General features: G+C 52.9%; 1 protein-coding gene across 1 annotated transcript; it reads left to right on the top strand.

Moving 5' to 3' along the window:
• The first annotated feature begins 10,544 nt into the window (after positions 1–10,544).
• Positions 10,545–15,562, top strand: ISL2 (ISL LIM homeobox 2). The gene is made up of 6 exons (XM_028092653.1): positions 10,545–10,602; positions 11,431–11,620; positions 11,896–12,158; positions 14,002–14,285; positions 14,863–15,030; positions 15,446–15,562. Exons 1-6 carry the CDS (start codon positions 10,545–10,547, stop codon positions 15,560–15,562), a joined length of 1,080 nt encoding a protein of 359 aa, XP_027948454.1.
• Positions 15,563–15,913: the final 351 nt, after the last annotated feature.

The following is a 15,913-nucleotide window of genomic DNA, read 5'->3' as shown; positions in this document are numbered from 1 at the left end:
TTCTCACACATTTCTTTTTTCATTTTATCTGTCGAATTATTATGTCAAATTCCATTGGCAATTTAATTATATTTGTGGTATACCAAATTATATTTGTGGATTTATACATTTATAGATAAATTGGAGGAAAACTGACATCATATATATATATAATTCTATACTGGAACATATTTTGGTACTCCATGTGTTTTTTGTTTTACATGGCCCTAGTCAAGAAAGTTTTCTTCATATAGACTTTTTACATTTCTTGTTGACTTAATGATAGGGTTTTAAATGTTTTCATTTAAAATATATCAATTGTAGTATATTTTTGAAAGATTTTATTTATTTATTTGAGGGAGAGAGAGCACAAGCAGGCAGAGTGGCAGGTAGAGGGAGAGGGAGAAGCAGACTCTCCACTGAGCAGGGAGCCCAATTCAGGACTTGAACTCAGGACTCGATCCCAGGACGCCGGGATCACGACCTGAGCCGAAGGCAGACACTTAACCGACTGAGCCACCCAGGCACCCCCTAATTTTACTATGTTTTTATAATTGTTTATTGTTAAATTATAGGAAAGATATTTATTTACTTAATTATGCAACCATAAATTAGCAAAAGTTTGGCAAAAATCAATGAAAGTATTCTATAAGAATTAATTGGCTATGTGGAATTTACAATTACATATTTACAATCACAATTACCATTACAATTTACAATTCAAATTACAAGTTACAATTACAATACAATTGCATATTTTATTATTATTTATAAATTATTTGCTATACTTCCTTCGTATCAATAAATTTATAATAAACATATATGTATGCATATAAGTTCTTTCCTAAAGAGCCAGTTCTTAAGCATATATCAGCACCCACTAGTGGGGTATATGTGCCTGTGCTGATTAGTCTAAGCCAACATGGAAATCCCTAATTCCTTGTCAGTGATTGGTTCAGGAAGGGTTAGATCTAAGCCAGTGTGGGTCAATGGAACAGAAAACAGGTTTTCTGGGGGATTCTGAAAAGAAGCTTCCTTGCTCTTTGGTGAGAGCCCCAGGAAGCCAGCTTCTCTCCCTGGTCAAGGACAGGAGGCATATGGTCCCAAGTATTTTGGCAGCCATTGTGTGACCATAAGAATCACCCTCAGAATGAAGCTGAGTCTGTCAACAGTAGAGCAGGGAAACAGAACCTGCTGATGACACCTCAGACCCCGGGCTCATCTAACTATACAGTCTGCCCTACCTCTGGGCTTGTTGTTTGAGCCAGCTCATTGCCTGTTTATACCACTTTTCGCTAGGCTATTAGCCCAGAGCACCCTGCTGATGCACGAGGAATGAAAGAGATCGATGAAGCGCCATCCACAGGGCATAGCTTCTCAACCGATGACAGCACCTTCCCTCCCTCCGCTCTCCCCAGACCATTCTTCCCTGTACCCGGGGCATATGTGCAGCCCAGCCTCTGCCCCTGGCACTCTCCCTCCTCACTCATGGGCCACACTGGAAGCTTTCTCTCCTTTAAAGCTCAAATCCCACCACCTTCATGAAACTTGTCTAGTTCAAAGGGAATTCTCCTTCACACTCAGCTTGAATGAGCCTCACCACGTATTGCTTTCTGTGGATGCCTGTGCTCTCCTGAGGCTGGGTCTCTCTTCTCAACTAGAGCAAAATCCTCTGGGGCCAAGACCATTTTGTATGCATCCGTTGGCCTTTTCTACTGCCTGGCTCAACCTCTTGCTCCTTATAATGTTCAGTCAGTACTTTATGAGGAAACTACCGGCCTTTAATCTCTTTTCCTCCTTGCTTTTTATAAGCTGTGGGCACCAGGATTCAGCTGAATGAGATTCCCACAACAGCAAGAGGAGTGTGATTTTGTTTTGAAGGTCTTTACAAGTATAAGGCATGTCTAAAGTGGCTATAAATAATTTATATTGTCCATAACTCAAGCTGATCAAAATAGACCTCATCACCATGATGCGGCAAAATCTGGTACAAGCTGCTTTTCTGCTGCCTCCAAACCAATTACACATTTGGAGCAGATGAAAATCTGACTGGATTCCCTCCTGAATCGGATTAATGCCCCATCCACAATCACATTAATCACAATCTGTCTATGATTAGACATCGGATAATCCCATTGGACAAAAGGTGACAACCCAGATTCTATTATCTCATTTATTGTCTATTTTTGGAATTTGCTAGTAACTGTAGCCTTCAGAAGATGTTTTCCAGTGAAAGAGGATCATCTGTGCATTTTTTTTTAAGTTGTTGCTTGATGGACTTCGATTGTAGCCAAACATTTGGTGTCATTTATAATTCCTATTTTATTTTAAGGTGATGAAGAGACAAAATAGGGCATGAATGTTTGGTCCTTGTTATGAAAAAAAAATACATATTTAGCATCTTACGAATGTGTGTTGGAAAGACTAAAAGATGTCCTTTAAAACCTTTAACGGGTGCCTGGGTGGCTCCATCAGTTAAGCATCTGACTCTCAGCTCAGGTCTTGATCTCAGGGTCATGAGTTTAAGCCCCACGTTGGGCTCAACACTGGTCGTGGGGCCTACTTAAAAAAAAAAAAACACCAAAAAACTTTTAAAAAACTATGACTATAGCTTTATGAAGAGGCATCCTCACATTTGAGGACATATGATAAATCATTATCCATTTGTCTGAGTCTCATAAAAGGCAAGCATCTCTGATTGGTTAGGGGACTGTAACTGGACCCCAAAGTCTGCAAAACCTAAACCCACACACATCTGTGCAGGATGGTGGAGCTAATGACAATATTTAGTTTTTCTGCTGGGGAAATCCATTGAAAAATAAGCATCACTAATGTTCAAATGAAGCAGATAGCTGACAGTTCCTCTCATTTGAATCTAGAAATACTATTAATGAGAAATACAAAGACCGCATGAGTCAGGGTGATTCTGAGTCCATGCCCGCATTCCCTGACTTCAGGGCTGGCCCAGATGGCACAGCAGAGAAGACTTTGTCTCCTTCCACCCCAGAAAGATACAATTCACAATGCAGGGTTGGTCCCCATGATGCTGGTGTCTGAATCTTAACCCAGATTTTCAGAATGTTTTTTCAATATCTTTAACAAGTAAGTTACAAATGAGTGGTATTCTTTTCCTCTTGCCTCAGGATTACATATTGAAATTCTTCTCTTTACCCCATGTGACTGGTTGAGATTAATTGATCACCATCCACCCCTCCCCCAGACCAGCCTTCCTCCTGGCCTGCCTGTTTCTAAAGCCGGGGGGGGGGGGAGGGGGGCCCGGCCCAAAGTCCACGGGCACGTCTTCTTGCCTCACACGCCTCCCCCACACCCCCCTGATTTACAGCCTCGTTACTTCTTGCCTCGCTTGACTTATCCACGTGTTAATCTTTACATAGAACAGCTCTGTTCATGCCATGTTCCCATCCGAATCTCTTCACGCTGCAACAGGATCACAGAAGTTCCCCTTTGCCAGGGGAATGCCCCCAGAGTTCCTCAGCCTGGCGTGTGAAGCTTCCTACAGTCGAACCCAAACTTCTCGTTCAGCCTTTTGCTCGGCCGCCTCCTCTGTGACGGTCCGGCCGCACCTCTGTGACTCTGCGACGGTCCGGCCGCCTCCTCTGTGACTCTGCGACGGTCTGGCCGCCTCCTCTGTGACAGTCCGGTCGCACCTCTGTGACTCTGCAACGGTCCAGCCACCTCCTCTGTGACTCTGCGACGGTCCGGCCGCCTCCTCTGTGACAGTCCGGCCGCACCTCTGTGACTCTGCAACGGTCCGGCCGTTTGCACCTGTGGTGCGGCTGTGGCTTTGCTTGTGCCCCTGCCCATGTTCCGTCCTCACTCCAACCTCTCCCCACTTTTCACATTTCCCCCCAAATGCGCTTGACTCACACATCTCCTTCCTCTGTCTACGAAACCATTCTCTCCTCCTCCTTATCAGCCTGGAAGAATCATACTCACCCCAAAGGGCTCAGACGAGATGCCGTGGCCTCCAGGATGCCTTCCCAGCCTCCACTGCAGCCCTCCCCACCCTGCTGACCCCAAGTCAAAGGTGAGCAAAGCCGGACTCCAGGCCAAGTGGCAAGAACAGATTCTAATCAGCAATACACTACAGTACCGGGGCCAAGAGTCCCATGTGCACTGGACTCAACTTTGACTTGTACAGAGGTGACCAGGTGTTTTAAAGGGAGAATGAGGGAATAGGGAGGGGAGGGCAGGAGGGGCTCAGTAGAGTCAGGGAAGTGAAAAAGTACAAAAAGCAGGAAACGGGGGTTGGTTCATGAGAAACCCATCTGGGTTTGCTAATTGGTGCTTATCCAAGGTGGGTTCCTACCCTCCACAGTGGCTGGGAGACAGGGGCCCTATCTTCAGATGTTGACAGGAACAAACAGTAAATTCTCTTGACAGCCTTGAGTTTTCTGAGGAAGGCACTTGGGGGCGGGGGCAGGGTGGTCCTATGGATGCAGCCTTGAGCTGCTAGAAACAATGTTAGTGTTTTGTTCAAGGTTGAGGCCTCGTGGAGAAAGGGCTCGGAGGAGCCTGGCTAGAGTTTGGTCAAAGGAGAGAATTGTCTCCTGCCATTATTTTCCTCTCTTCTCTACCGTGTTATCTGCTTCAGTGAAGGACACCCTGTCCATCCAGGGCCCCAACCTGAAGCCTGGCCCATGTGGCAGGAGGCTGGCCTCTCAGCAAAACAACCATCCAATCCTGCTTTGGTGAATCTATTCCCTGTGGAGCTCAGTCTCTCCCTCGTTGCTTTCCTCCCTTTCTTCTTCATGTTACCCATTACCTGGATCTCAGCAAGGGAAGGAATCGTTCTAGGTGGAAACGGAGCACTGGAAGGGAGGCCCAGCGAGGCTGCAGGCTGGCAGAAGACAGCCTGGAACACCAGTGTGCCCGGCCAGAGGCTCAGAAGCACTCCCAGGCTGTGCCAAGCTGGCGAGGCCTCCCCCTCCTGGCGAGATAGGAAAAATGCAGCTTTCCACCAAAACAACAGGCACAGCTCCTTCCCACGGCCCCCTCCAGTCCCAAAATCTAGGGTTAGCAGTTGTCCCTAAAGCTATTTTCAGCGTGCGATTTGGAAAGAAACAAAAGGCTGGGGCAGAGGGAAAGGGAGAAGCAGACTCCCTGCCAAGCAGGGAGCCTGATGCGGGGCTCAGTCCCAGGACCCCAGGATCATGACCTGAGCCGAAGGCAGACGTTCAACCAATTGAGCCATCCAGGCACCCTGACCATGGGTTTCTTAATAGAGAATGATTTCAACACATGTCCATTGTAAACAAAGTAACAAACAAACAAGACCATTCCCATATGGACAGACTCAGTAGCACAAGTTTGCAACTAGTCTCACTGATCAGTGAGGGTGTGGGTTTGAGTCTCAGTCCCACCTCTTACTGGTTGTATTAACATGTGAAATTATTGATTTTTGATATCAGAAATATTGAAATTTCTGAGCTGCTGAACGGTGAATATAAGACCTACCTAACTTTGGGGCACCTGGGTGGCTCAGTCAGTTAAGCATCTGCCTTCTGCTCAAGTCAAGATCCTGGAGTCCTGGGATCGAGCTCCACATCGAGCGGGGAGCCTGCTTCTCCCTCTGCCTCTGCCTGCCCCTCTTCCTGCGCGCTCTCTCTCTCTCTCTCTCTCTCTGGCCAATAAATAAATAAAATCTTTAAAAAAATGCTTAAGACCTACCCACCTTCAAGGCAGAGCTGGCTTCACAGGCGTGTGATCTCTGCATTAAATGAGGTGGTCTGCAATTGCTTAGCCCAGGACCCAGCCTGCAGCAGGTGCTCAATGGGGGTTAGGGAAGAGGGAACAGACTCAGGAGGGAGGGAGAGAGGACCCAGTGGCACCACCCCATGGGGTTCCCCATGGGGTTCCTGTGTGCTCAAAGGGACTCAGTGGGAGGCAGGCAAGAGAGGCTGGGGCAAGAGCACAGGTTTGGATGTCAGGAGACCTAGAAACTTGTCAAGTTTCTGCCATTTCTCAGGTCTTAGTTGCTTTCTCTGAAGCATGGTGCCAAAATCCCACACCAAAACCCCACTCTCAGAGCTGTATGGTGGGTGAGGACGTGAATGCTGAGGCCCTACTTGGCCTCTTCTCTACAACATCTCCAATTGCCTTGGGAGAAAAGTAGAGGACTCTGGGCATGGGGCTGGTCCTCAGAGGGACAATGGCAGAACCCCATCCCTAGGGATGCCAGCAGGGAGAGCCCTGGCTTCCGGCTCCATCTCTGTCACTTACCTGCTGGATGCAAGGTCACTGAGCTTCAGTTTCCTTGCTGATACTCATGGTAAAGATTAATGCTCCTTCCACAAGCATCAACTTCCTTTGTGTTAGGGGGGCATCGCTCCTGTGGCATCCCCTTTGGAAGTGATCAGGTGGCAAGATGGTGCAGTGACTCCATAAGCAGGATCTGGAGGCAGACAGGCTGGTTCATAGGCTCCACCAGCTTTGTCACCTGGGACAAATTACTTAACCTCTCTGAGCCTCAGTTTCCTCATCTGTGAAGTAGGGATAATTTCAACAATAGTAACTTCTTTCCAGAATTGTTGTGAGGATAAGGGCAGTCATGCATGTGAAGGTGGCCCCAAGCAAGAGGCCAGTATGTTAGCCATCATGGTGACGATACTGAAGAGGTAGGTTATTCCCAGTATCCCTCCGCACATACGTGACTCCAGGAAAACAAGGAGACAAAACATCTTTGTGCCAGTGAAGGTCTCCCAAGCAGGTAAGGACAGGAAGGCAGTTAGTGGGGAAGGAAGTCCAGTGTGGATGTGCGTGCTATGCATGTGCACACATGTGTGCAGGTGTCGGAGCCATCCGGGCCCCCCAAGTGGATCTAGCCTCGCATGGACAGGCAGGGAGAGGAACTCCTTCTGTGGGGGTCAGTTTCTTTTCTGTCAAACACAGGCCCAGAAGAGACAGTCTCTAGAGGCTCATCCAGCTTTCCGGTTCTAGAATTGTAGAAGGAAGAGAAAGGATGGGAGGACTAAGCAAAACTGTAAAATAGTAAAAGTTGGCTTTTTTTGTTTTGTTTTGATTTTAGTGATCTGGCCCGCTTTGGTGACAATCCTCCCCACCCCCACCCCCCCCCAGCTCTGGGCCCCTCAGGTCTTGTTCCCAGGGTAAGAGCCACTATCACTGGAGTGTGAATGACCACCTGTTATTCTGTTCTTTCTCAAGGGTCTTTGCAAAGGGTCTTTGCACAGTAAGTGGATCTTTCAGTGGAACCGTGAACAGAGTTTTAGGCAGCAGTGATGGGGTGAGGAGATTTGGGGAGAAAAAATTCAGGGAGACTTCTCTGTGCTTCTGAAATCTTCCCAGGAGGAGGGTCATAGTTGGGGCTAGTTTTATGGGATAACACAGAGCTATGGAGCTCAAGCTCTCTTCCTACTAAGTGAGAACAGTGCTCCAGAGCCCAGCAAAGGAGGCACCCAGGTCTCCTGCGTGCAGTAGCCTGGGATGTGCAGAGCAGTGTGGCCCCTGCCTCTTCCAGAAGGGCACCCTGGGAGCAGCCAGGAGGCAGAGAAACTGGGCAGGCCAGATCAATGGTGCCCTGTGACGGTCCCAGCGGAAGAGGTTTCTCTCCTTTCACACCAGCGCTGGCCTCCCAGGGGGCTATGACCCAGGAGATGCACATTGGGGGATCTTGAAACAGGCTGCTGGTTTTATAGCTCCAGAGAGGTGGAGGGGGTGAGTGGTGGAACCACAGCCCTGAGGGTCTTCGATGGCACAGTGAAAGCAGCAAGGCAGATGAAACCAGGATGACCTGGCTGTGAATGCCAGCTCCAACTTAGCCTGTGACTGGACACGTTTGTGTCTGCTCGGGAAGCCTAAGTTTCCTTGGGGATTGGATGAGTCTAATATTACCCCCCTCATAACATCGCTGTAAAGGCCTGGTGGGCTAATAACGGGGAATTTGCACTTGGTAGGGGCTGAACAAATATGAATTCTTGACTTGGCTTCCTGGCATCCCAGGAGAGGTGACTATGCCACCCCTCCCCTTAAAATGGTCACAAAGATTGTTTTTTTCCTCTGGGTGATGATGAATTTCTTCTCTTGGCAGGAGAGGCTTAAAGTTGAGGCCTAAGATTCTGCTGGAGCCATCCATCCTCTCCTGGTGGCCTTCATCTTTGAGTTATTGATTATTCCCTTGTTCCTGGCCAGGTGCTGGGAGTCAGGCCAGGCTTCGGGTGGCCTGAGGGAGAAGCTAATGGTCCAGGCACACAGCCTAGCTCACCAGTATGCTCACCTCGTGCCCCCCATTACAGGGCTGTGCACCCAGATACACAGACATCATGTGTATACAAACTCTATACTCAGGCCACGCTTTTTGGTTGTCTGCCCCGCAGTAGACCCACAGGGAGCAAACACACACTGAGATATACACAGGAATATCCAGATGATGCACACACAGACACATGTAGACCTCCCCTCCACATCCACACACAGGGGTCCCCACAGGAAAGACGCAGCATACACAGAGGCTGACAACACAAGGCCACAGTCAATAACAATAATGACCATAGTTAACACATATTGCACACTTACTATATGCTGAGTATTCTTCTAAGCCTTTCCCAGAGAATCGTTTTAATTCTTACAGTTAGTAGAGATAGCTATTATTTTATCCCTTATTTCACAGATGAGGAAACTGAGGGACAGAAAAGTAAAACAAGATGCCTTAGGTCACAGAGTGGCCTGGCTCAGACAGAAGCACAGATTGCCTTCTCCCTCGCTCCTCGACCTCATTTATTTACAAAGACAGTCAGCAGCAGCATTGCCCCTCCCCCCCCCCCCGACCTGCTCCACACACACTCAGGGTGTGCGTCCTTTGGGAGCTAGGAGCCAAAGACGCAAGACCTAGCTTGTCGGCACAGCGAATTCAGACCGGGGACTGGACCACGTTTCAAAGGTAGTGGCGTGATCGGAAGCCTTGGGGGACGACGACGAGACGGCCAGCGTGAAGCGCTAGACACAGCACGGGCTGCGGATGGGCGTTCACCGGCTGTGCGGTGGACCGTCGTCGGGCAGTGGGCTTAGTGTGCCTGGAGGGCCTAGCCCGGGCTCCCCGCAGTCTCTCCCTGCGCCCTTGGCTGCACCCATTTCCCGGAGAGCAGCCTAGAGGCTCGAGGCCAAACAGCCTTAGATTTTTAGTAGAAGGGCCGCCGCGCTCCACCGCGCCCTCAGGCCACCGGCCGGCAGGGACCAGGGCAGGGGTCTGGGGTTCCAGTGGAGACAGTTTACCCGCAGGCGCCCACCGCGTCCCGCCCAGGCGCGCACCAAGTTCTTGGTACACCTTTTAACGGGAAAACAACAGCCACCATGGTTAGATACATGTTATTTATAATTCATGGGCTAGTCTTTGAACCCTTTCAAACAAAACCCACAGCGATTTCTTTGAAAGAAAAAAATGGTTGCTCTCTGCTCAGAACTCTTGGGTTTTCTAAGGACCCACGAGCCGCTGCACAGATAGTAAATTACCCCGCGCACCACATTTGTTTCTGATTATTTGCGTTGCAGTTAGTTTGTGAAATGAAACAGAAGAGTTTATAAAAATCCCTTATTTGGGAAGTAGGACACACATTCGACCCCAGCACTGTTCCTAGAAGGAGCTGTGCTATTCGGAAGGGGAAAGATGAGGGGAGTCCGTGTCAAATTAACCTCCCTCTCCTTGCCCAGGTCTCGAATCAGGATCCGATAAGCGTCTCCGGATTTTGCGTTCTGGCGCTACCCACCTAATGCTCCAACTCGGATAAGTTTTCCACGGGGTGGGAGGGGATAGGGAAGGGGAAATCCAAAAAGAATTTATCCAACCCCCCAGTGGTCGTTCTCTAACTTCTCTCTCTGCCTTGGACCCTGAGGACAAAGGCGCACGAGAAGAGAAAGGTGACCGGCGGGACCGTAATGGTTGTATCCAAATAGACGGCCCTTTCCACCCAGCTCTCAGTCCAAAACAGTGGATTTTTTGTTTATTTATTTATTTTTATTTGTGAAAGAAGGGAACATTTTAAGGAGAGGCCTCTCCGTGCCTACGCTCCCCAGGTATCCATCACCCCGCTCGGGCACGCCTGGGGAGACCGTCCGGCAAGTCCAAGAGGAAGCTCAGAGCTGCGGTGGCCGCGGAGACAGCTCGGCGGTGACGCAAGGTCCAGCAGGGATAACCCGACCCGGGGCAAGAGAGAGGATCCTTGTAGATTTCGGACAAGGGGGCTGCGCTCCATTGTTCACTCCGGGCCAATCAGGGTTTGCCCATTTCCTTGCAGCCAATCCCCCGTCACCCTCGCCTTCCTCCCAAGCCACCCCGCCCAACAGCCCCCAGGTCCCCATTACCTCCCCCACATCCCCCGCGGTTCTGGGGAAGCTTCGTGACGCCACAGGTCCCGCCCCCAGCTCCGGCCCCGGGCTAGTGCGTGCTGACGTCATGCTGCGTGCGGGCCGGTGCGGAATCGCTCCTTCAACTCAGCGGGGCAGGAGGAGTTAGTTACCAAAGAGCCGAGGCTGGGCGCGCGACCCTCGTCCTTCTGCCCTGGCTGCACACTTTGCGCACATCTCTTTTCTGCATGGTGGATATTATTTTTCATTATCCTTTTCTGGGTGCTATGGGGGATCATTCCAAGAGTAAGTCTTTCTCTCTGTGTGTGGTTGTGTATGTGTGTGTGCTTAATATGTAATATTTCTAATGCAGAAGAATGTTTAGCGGATTCTACAAGTGGCTTCTATTTGACAGGACGCTGGGAGAGAAAAATCAAAACGAATGCATTTCTCCTGCAGGCCACTTATCCTTTGGAATCCTGTTGTTTTAATTTACAACTAAACATTCTTTCTCAATGTTAGGCTGCTAGGCTGACCTCAGGCTGTGAAATCTGCTTCTGTTTTGCGCTAAGGCAATTATGTTTGATTTGGGGATGTGGGCTTTTTTGCTTGCGTGTCTTTCGGCTTTTCGAAGAAGACTTCTCTAGCTTGATCTGGGATATTTAAGAAGTGTCAGAGAGGACGAGAAGAGACTCCGCTGAAAGCTGATGGGTCTGTGTTGGGATTGGAGGTAGTCGCTGTAAGAGGGAGAATGTGGACAGAAATGCCGGAACATCACCATTCAGTATTGATGAGGTGGCGTCCGCAGTGCTTAAATGTCTTTTTATTCTTTCTTCTCACCTATTAGCTTTTAGTTACAAGATATATGGATAAAACGACTGTGTCCAAATGAATTTAGTAGCAAAAAAAAAAAAAGATGGGGGAGTGAAGGGGAGACAAAACCCCTCAAATTCAGAAGATTTTGTTTTTTCGTTTCCAATTGTTCGGACGTTTAGAAAACCCGCTTTTCCCTGTAATCGCAATTCTTGAAAGGGAACGAGCGAGCGAGCGAGTTGGGTTGGGGCTGGAGTGGCCGAGGCCCGCCCGGGTCCGGGCAGTCTGGCCTGACGCGGGCCCCGCGCCTTTCCTCGGCAGAGAAGCCCGGGACGGCCATGTGCGTGGGCTGCGGGAGTCAGATCCACGACCAGTTTATCCTGCGGGTGTCGCCCGACCTGGAGTGGCATGCCGCCTGCCTCAAGTGCGCCGAGTGCAGCCAGTACCTGGACGAGACGTGCACGTGCTTCGTGAGAGACGGGAAGACCTACTGCAAGCGGGACTATGTCAGGTGAGGCCCGCGAGAGCCGGGGCTCAGCTACCGCCTGCCGGGGCTGGGGCTGCAGGCGGCGGCTCGTCTGCGCTCCCAGGCCTGGGGAGAAGGCCACCCCCCACTACGAACGTGTGCCGCCGTGCGGCGTCTGGGCCCGCGAACTCCCCGAGGGCCGGTCCCCTCCAGCTCCCTGTGGGCCACAAAGCGTCTTGGGCGCGCGTGCCCGTTGCAGCCCGGGAAGCGAGGCGGGCCTCAGGCCCCTGGCTGACCCCGACCGCGCCTTGGGCCCGCAGGCTGTTCGGCATCAAGTGCGCCAAGTGCCAGGTGGGCTTCAGCAGCAGCGACCTGGTGATGCGGGCGCGGGACAGTGTGTATCACATCGAGTGCTTCCGCTGCTCCGTGTGCAGCCGCCAGCTGCTGCCCGGCGACGAGTTCTCGCTGCGGGAGCACGAGCTGCTCTGCCGCGCCGACCACGGCCTCCTGCTGGAGCGCGCCGCGGCGGGCAGCCCGCGCAGCCCCGGCCCGCTCCCCGGCGCCCGCGGCCTGCATCTGCCAGGTAAGCCGCGCGCGCCGGGTCCGGCGCCGCCGGCGCCGTTGTGAGTGCGTGCGTGTGTGTAGAGGGGTGCTTGTGCTCCGACAAAGAGTTGTCACTCGTGCGTGGTTCCATTTGCCAGGACTGTGTGCTTCTGTGTGAGTGCAGAACTGTGGCTAGGAACACAGCCGAGTGTATGCCAGGGCGGGGGGTGGGGGGGTGGGGTTGGGGGGTGGGACACAATTCGTTCGTGGGTCAACATAAACCGGGATTGTGTGCATATGAGTGTGTGCCTATGGGGGCATTGTGGAGAATTGTGTTCTCCATGATCCGGAATACTGGGACACGGGGCTAGGAGAAGGAGGGTGAATAACAGAAAATGAAGTGGTGTCTGTCTGGGGAACGTGTATGGGGAATTTCAAGCAGTGTGTTGGTATTGCCAGAGAGGAAAGATAGGTTTGCCTGGGGGTATGTGTGCAAGGAATACAGCTCCCATCCTAGAGCTGGGCCTGAGGTCAGCCAGCCAGAAGGCTAGCTAGCTAGCCACCCCAACAAAGAGTGGTGTCTGTGTTGGTGTTCTGAGGCCCAGTTTGATGAACAATTTAGCCAAGTGCTTCTCCGGGAGGAGGGTGTGGCGGCACAGTGGACTTGGGATCACAGAAAATACTCAGGGGATGTTCTGGGTCCTAATCAGGAGCTGCCCAGAGATGGGGTCTGAGTGCACGTCAGTGGTCAGGCATCGTGCCTTAGGCTGGGCAGCTCCCAGCAGGCAGCCACAGACTCCAAGCACCAATCTCTACACCAGGCTGAGCCTCTGGGTGCTGTGTGGTCTTGTAATGCTCCTCCCCTCTCTGGTCCTCGGTTTGCCTCCCCTATAGAGTGAGGAAATTGGGCTGGATGGATATTTGTAAATATTTATCCAGACCTAGTTATGCCTGCCCGGGGGATAAAAATTCAAACAGTGCGGCATGTCTCCATGGGTGTGTGGACCTGGTTTGGATGGGGGTGTGAAACAGGATGAAGCTGGTGTTGAGTGCACTCCATCTCGGGTCTCAGAGGGGCTCCCTTTTGTTTGTTGCGGGTTTGGGTTGCGGGCCGCGGGCAGCAGGCTTTATTTACCCGGGGCTGAGAGAACCCCAAACCAAGCGGGAATGCTAGCGGCTGCGCTCGGGCCGGGAGGGTGAGCAGCCTTTGGGCGGGGGAACCTGGAACCTTGAAGGAGGAGACCCGGGAGCTGAGGCCCGAGGGCTGGCAGGGAAGAACGTTCTGTCCCTGGAGGCCCATTTGCGCTCCAGGTCGGGTCTTCGCGACCCTGTCCAAGTGGTCTCCGACGGAGGAGGAAGGGCTCTTGCAGGCCCCCAGGAGCGGGAGACAAGCCCCCTAATCGCGTAGCAGCGCGGTGCTCTGGGCCCTCGTCGGCCCCCTTCCCCCTCCAGAGTCCCGGGAGCTCCTCCTTCCTCTTCCTCTGAAACTCCGACTTCTTCCGGAGGGCCTCCTTCGTTCCGGAGGGCCTCCTTCGTCCCGCAGGGCCCAAGCGGGCATTCCTAGGGTCGGGTAAGTGGAGGAGGCACAGGCGGGAGCTGCCACTCCGGTCCCGCAGCGGCCTGGCGCAGGACTCCCACGCCCTGCTGGCGCTCCGGGGACCAAGCTCCGGAGCAGCCCGCTCCGGGAACTGGGGAAGGGACGAAAATGCACGGCTCCCTCCGGGTAGGACGCACAGCTGGAAAGGGAGACGAACAATAAAACGAAGTCACCGGAATCGAAGAGAAACGAAATAGGGCCTGGGAGGGCTCGGCCGCCGCAGGGCGGGGCACTGGGCGGGCGGGTGGCGGCCCGGCGCTCACCTCTGGTCCCCATGTCCTCGCAGACCCCGGGTCGGGCCGGCAGCCCTCGCTGCGCCCGCACGTGCACAAACAGACGGAGAAGACAACGCGCGTGCGGACGGTGCTCAACGAGAAGCAGCTGCACACTCTGCGGACCTGCTATGCCGCCAACCCGCGGCCCGACGCGCTCATGAAGGAGCAGCTGGTGGAGATGACCGGCCTGAGCCCACGGGTCATCCGCGTCTGGTTCCAGAACAAGCGTTGCAAGGACAAGAAGAAATCCATCCTCATGAAGCAGCTGCAGCAGCAGCAGCACAACGACAAGACGGTGAGGGACTGTGCACCGGAGGAGCGGGTCGGGCGGGGCCCCGAGTTCTGGGCGCGCTCTGGGGAGATCCAGGGGCAACTGGATTCTCCAAATAGCGTGTGTTTGCGAGTTCAGAGCAAGGCTTGCCTTGGGGATTAAGGCTGCTTAATTATGGTACCCTCGGTCGGATCTTCTTGTCCCTGCGACAGACCTGAGTTGGAGGCGCAGCTCCGAGCCCCAGGCGGCGTGGTTATGCAGCGCGTGCTAGTCGGGGCAGGTTGTGTCGTCTTGGCGTGGCTTGGTTTGGACACTTTTCCTCGCAAAAAATGGGCCCAGAGACCTCGAATTCCTTTGCTCTGTTGGCCCCACTTTTGGCTGGACTATGGTGGAGGTTTCTGGGTCCGGAGTATCTTAACTGGCAAAGGAGGACTACCTGGTTGTGGTGTTGGGGTGCCTCCGCCACAACCGCTTCAGGCCCCCAAACCCCTTCAGGCCCCAAATCTCGGGCCAGTGCCTGGGGCCTCAGTGTCAAGGGTGTGGTGGGAGTCGCAGGACCTAACTTGAGCATCCCTCACCCCCACTTCTGCTTGTCCCTCAGAGCCTCCAGGGATTGACCGGGACGCCCCTGGTGGCCGGCAGCCCCATCCGTCACGAGAGCGCTGTGCAGGGCAGCGCAGTCGAGGTGCAGACGTACCAGCCACCGTGGAAAGCCCTCAGCGAGTTTGCCCTCCAGAGTGACCTGGACCAACCCGCCTTCCAGCAGCTGGTGAGGTCCTGCCCCACCCACCCGGGCCTCAGGACTCGGAGGGGTGGGATTTAGCTGTTTGATCAAGGTGGGAAGGAGGGACTTCTCAGGGGATGAGGGGCTGGGGGCAGATCTAGGCAACGAGAGATAAGGGGATAAATAAGGGGACTGCAGCAGCACCTCAGCCCATAATTCGCCCTTAACCAGGTCTCCCTGGATTAAAGCACTCGCAAGGGAGGTCGAGGGATTAACCAACCCGAGCTCCCGCCCTAATACCCCAGCGTGCGCTTGGGGACCTGGCCCGCATCTCCGAAGGCCTTGCTCCCAGCCAGTGGCTTGTCCCTAAGGGACACCCTCGAATTCAGAGTATGCGGCCTGGGAGCAGCAGCTCCAGTGCCCCTTCACCTGCCTCTTCCTGGTGTCTCTGCATCCTCAGGTCTCCTTCTCTGAGTCTGGCTCCCTAGGCAACTCCTCCGGCAGCGATGTGACCTCCCTGTCCTCGCAACTCCCGGACACCCCCAACAGCATGGTGCCGAGTCCCGTGGAGACGTGAGAGGACCCCACCCTCGCCAGCCCGCGGACCTCGCATGCTCCCTGCATGAGATTCACCCATGCTCAAGCCATTCCAGCTCCGAAAACTCTCTCGCCTTTGTAATTATTATTGTTATTTAAAGAGAGAGGACAGAGAAGCGGTCAGGACAGCCCTAAGCTCCAGGATACAACCTGCTTTCACCAGACCGGAGAGCCCTGCTCCAAGAACTTTTATTTTTTCAAAACCAGAATTTGGGATTTACTAGCGTTAGCTCTGCCCTCTCCTCTTCCCTCGCTGCGCGTGGCCAGCGCAGCTCTGTCCGCGCCCCCTACCCGTGAAGAACAGGCGGGGCCCATCCGGCGCTGGGCCACA

Source organism: Eumetopias jubatus, unplaced genomic scaffold, assembly GCF_037043125.1.
Source record: "Eumetopias jubatus isolate StellerSeaLion01/CBP00866 unplaced genomic scaffold, mEumJub1_p1.0 scaffold_7, whole genome shotgun sequence".
Taxonomy (NCBI): Eukaryota; Metazoa; Chordata; class Mammalia; order Carnivora; family Otariidae; genus Eumetopias; species Eumetopias jubatus.
The sequence above is the reverse complement of the archived record's forward strand: the minus strand, read 5'-3'. Positions and strand labels throughout refer to the sequence as shown.

What these genes read in the sequence shown, in the direction of transcription:
- ISL2 (XM_028092653.1), top strand. Translation starts at nt 10,545, where the DNA reads ATGGTGGATATTATTTTTCATTATCCTTTTCTGGGTGCTATGGGGGAT. An exon ending in AGCAGCACAACGACAAGACG is followed by an intron (nt 14,286 to 14,862) that starts GTGAGGGACTGT and finishes CTTGTCCCTCAG; the next exon opens with AGCCTCCAGGGATTGACCGG. An exon ending in AACCCGCCTTCCAGCAGCTG is followed by an intron (nt 15,031 to 15,445) that starts GTGAGGTCCTGC and finishes CTGCATCCTCAG; the next exon opens with GTCTCCTTCTCTGAGTCTGG.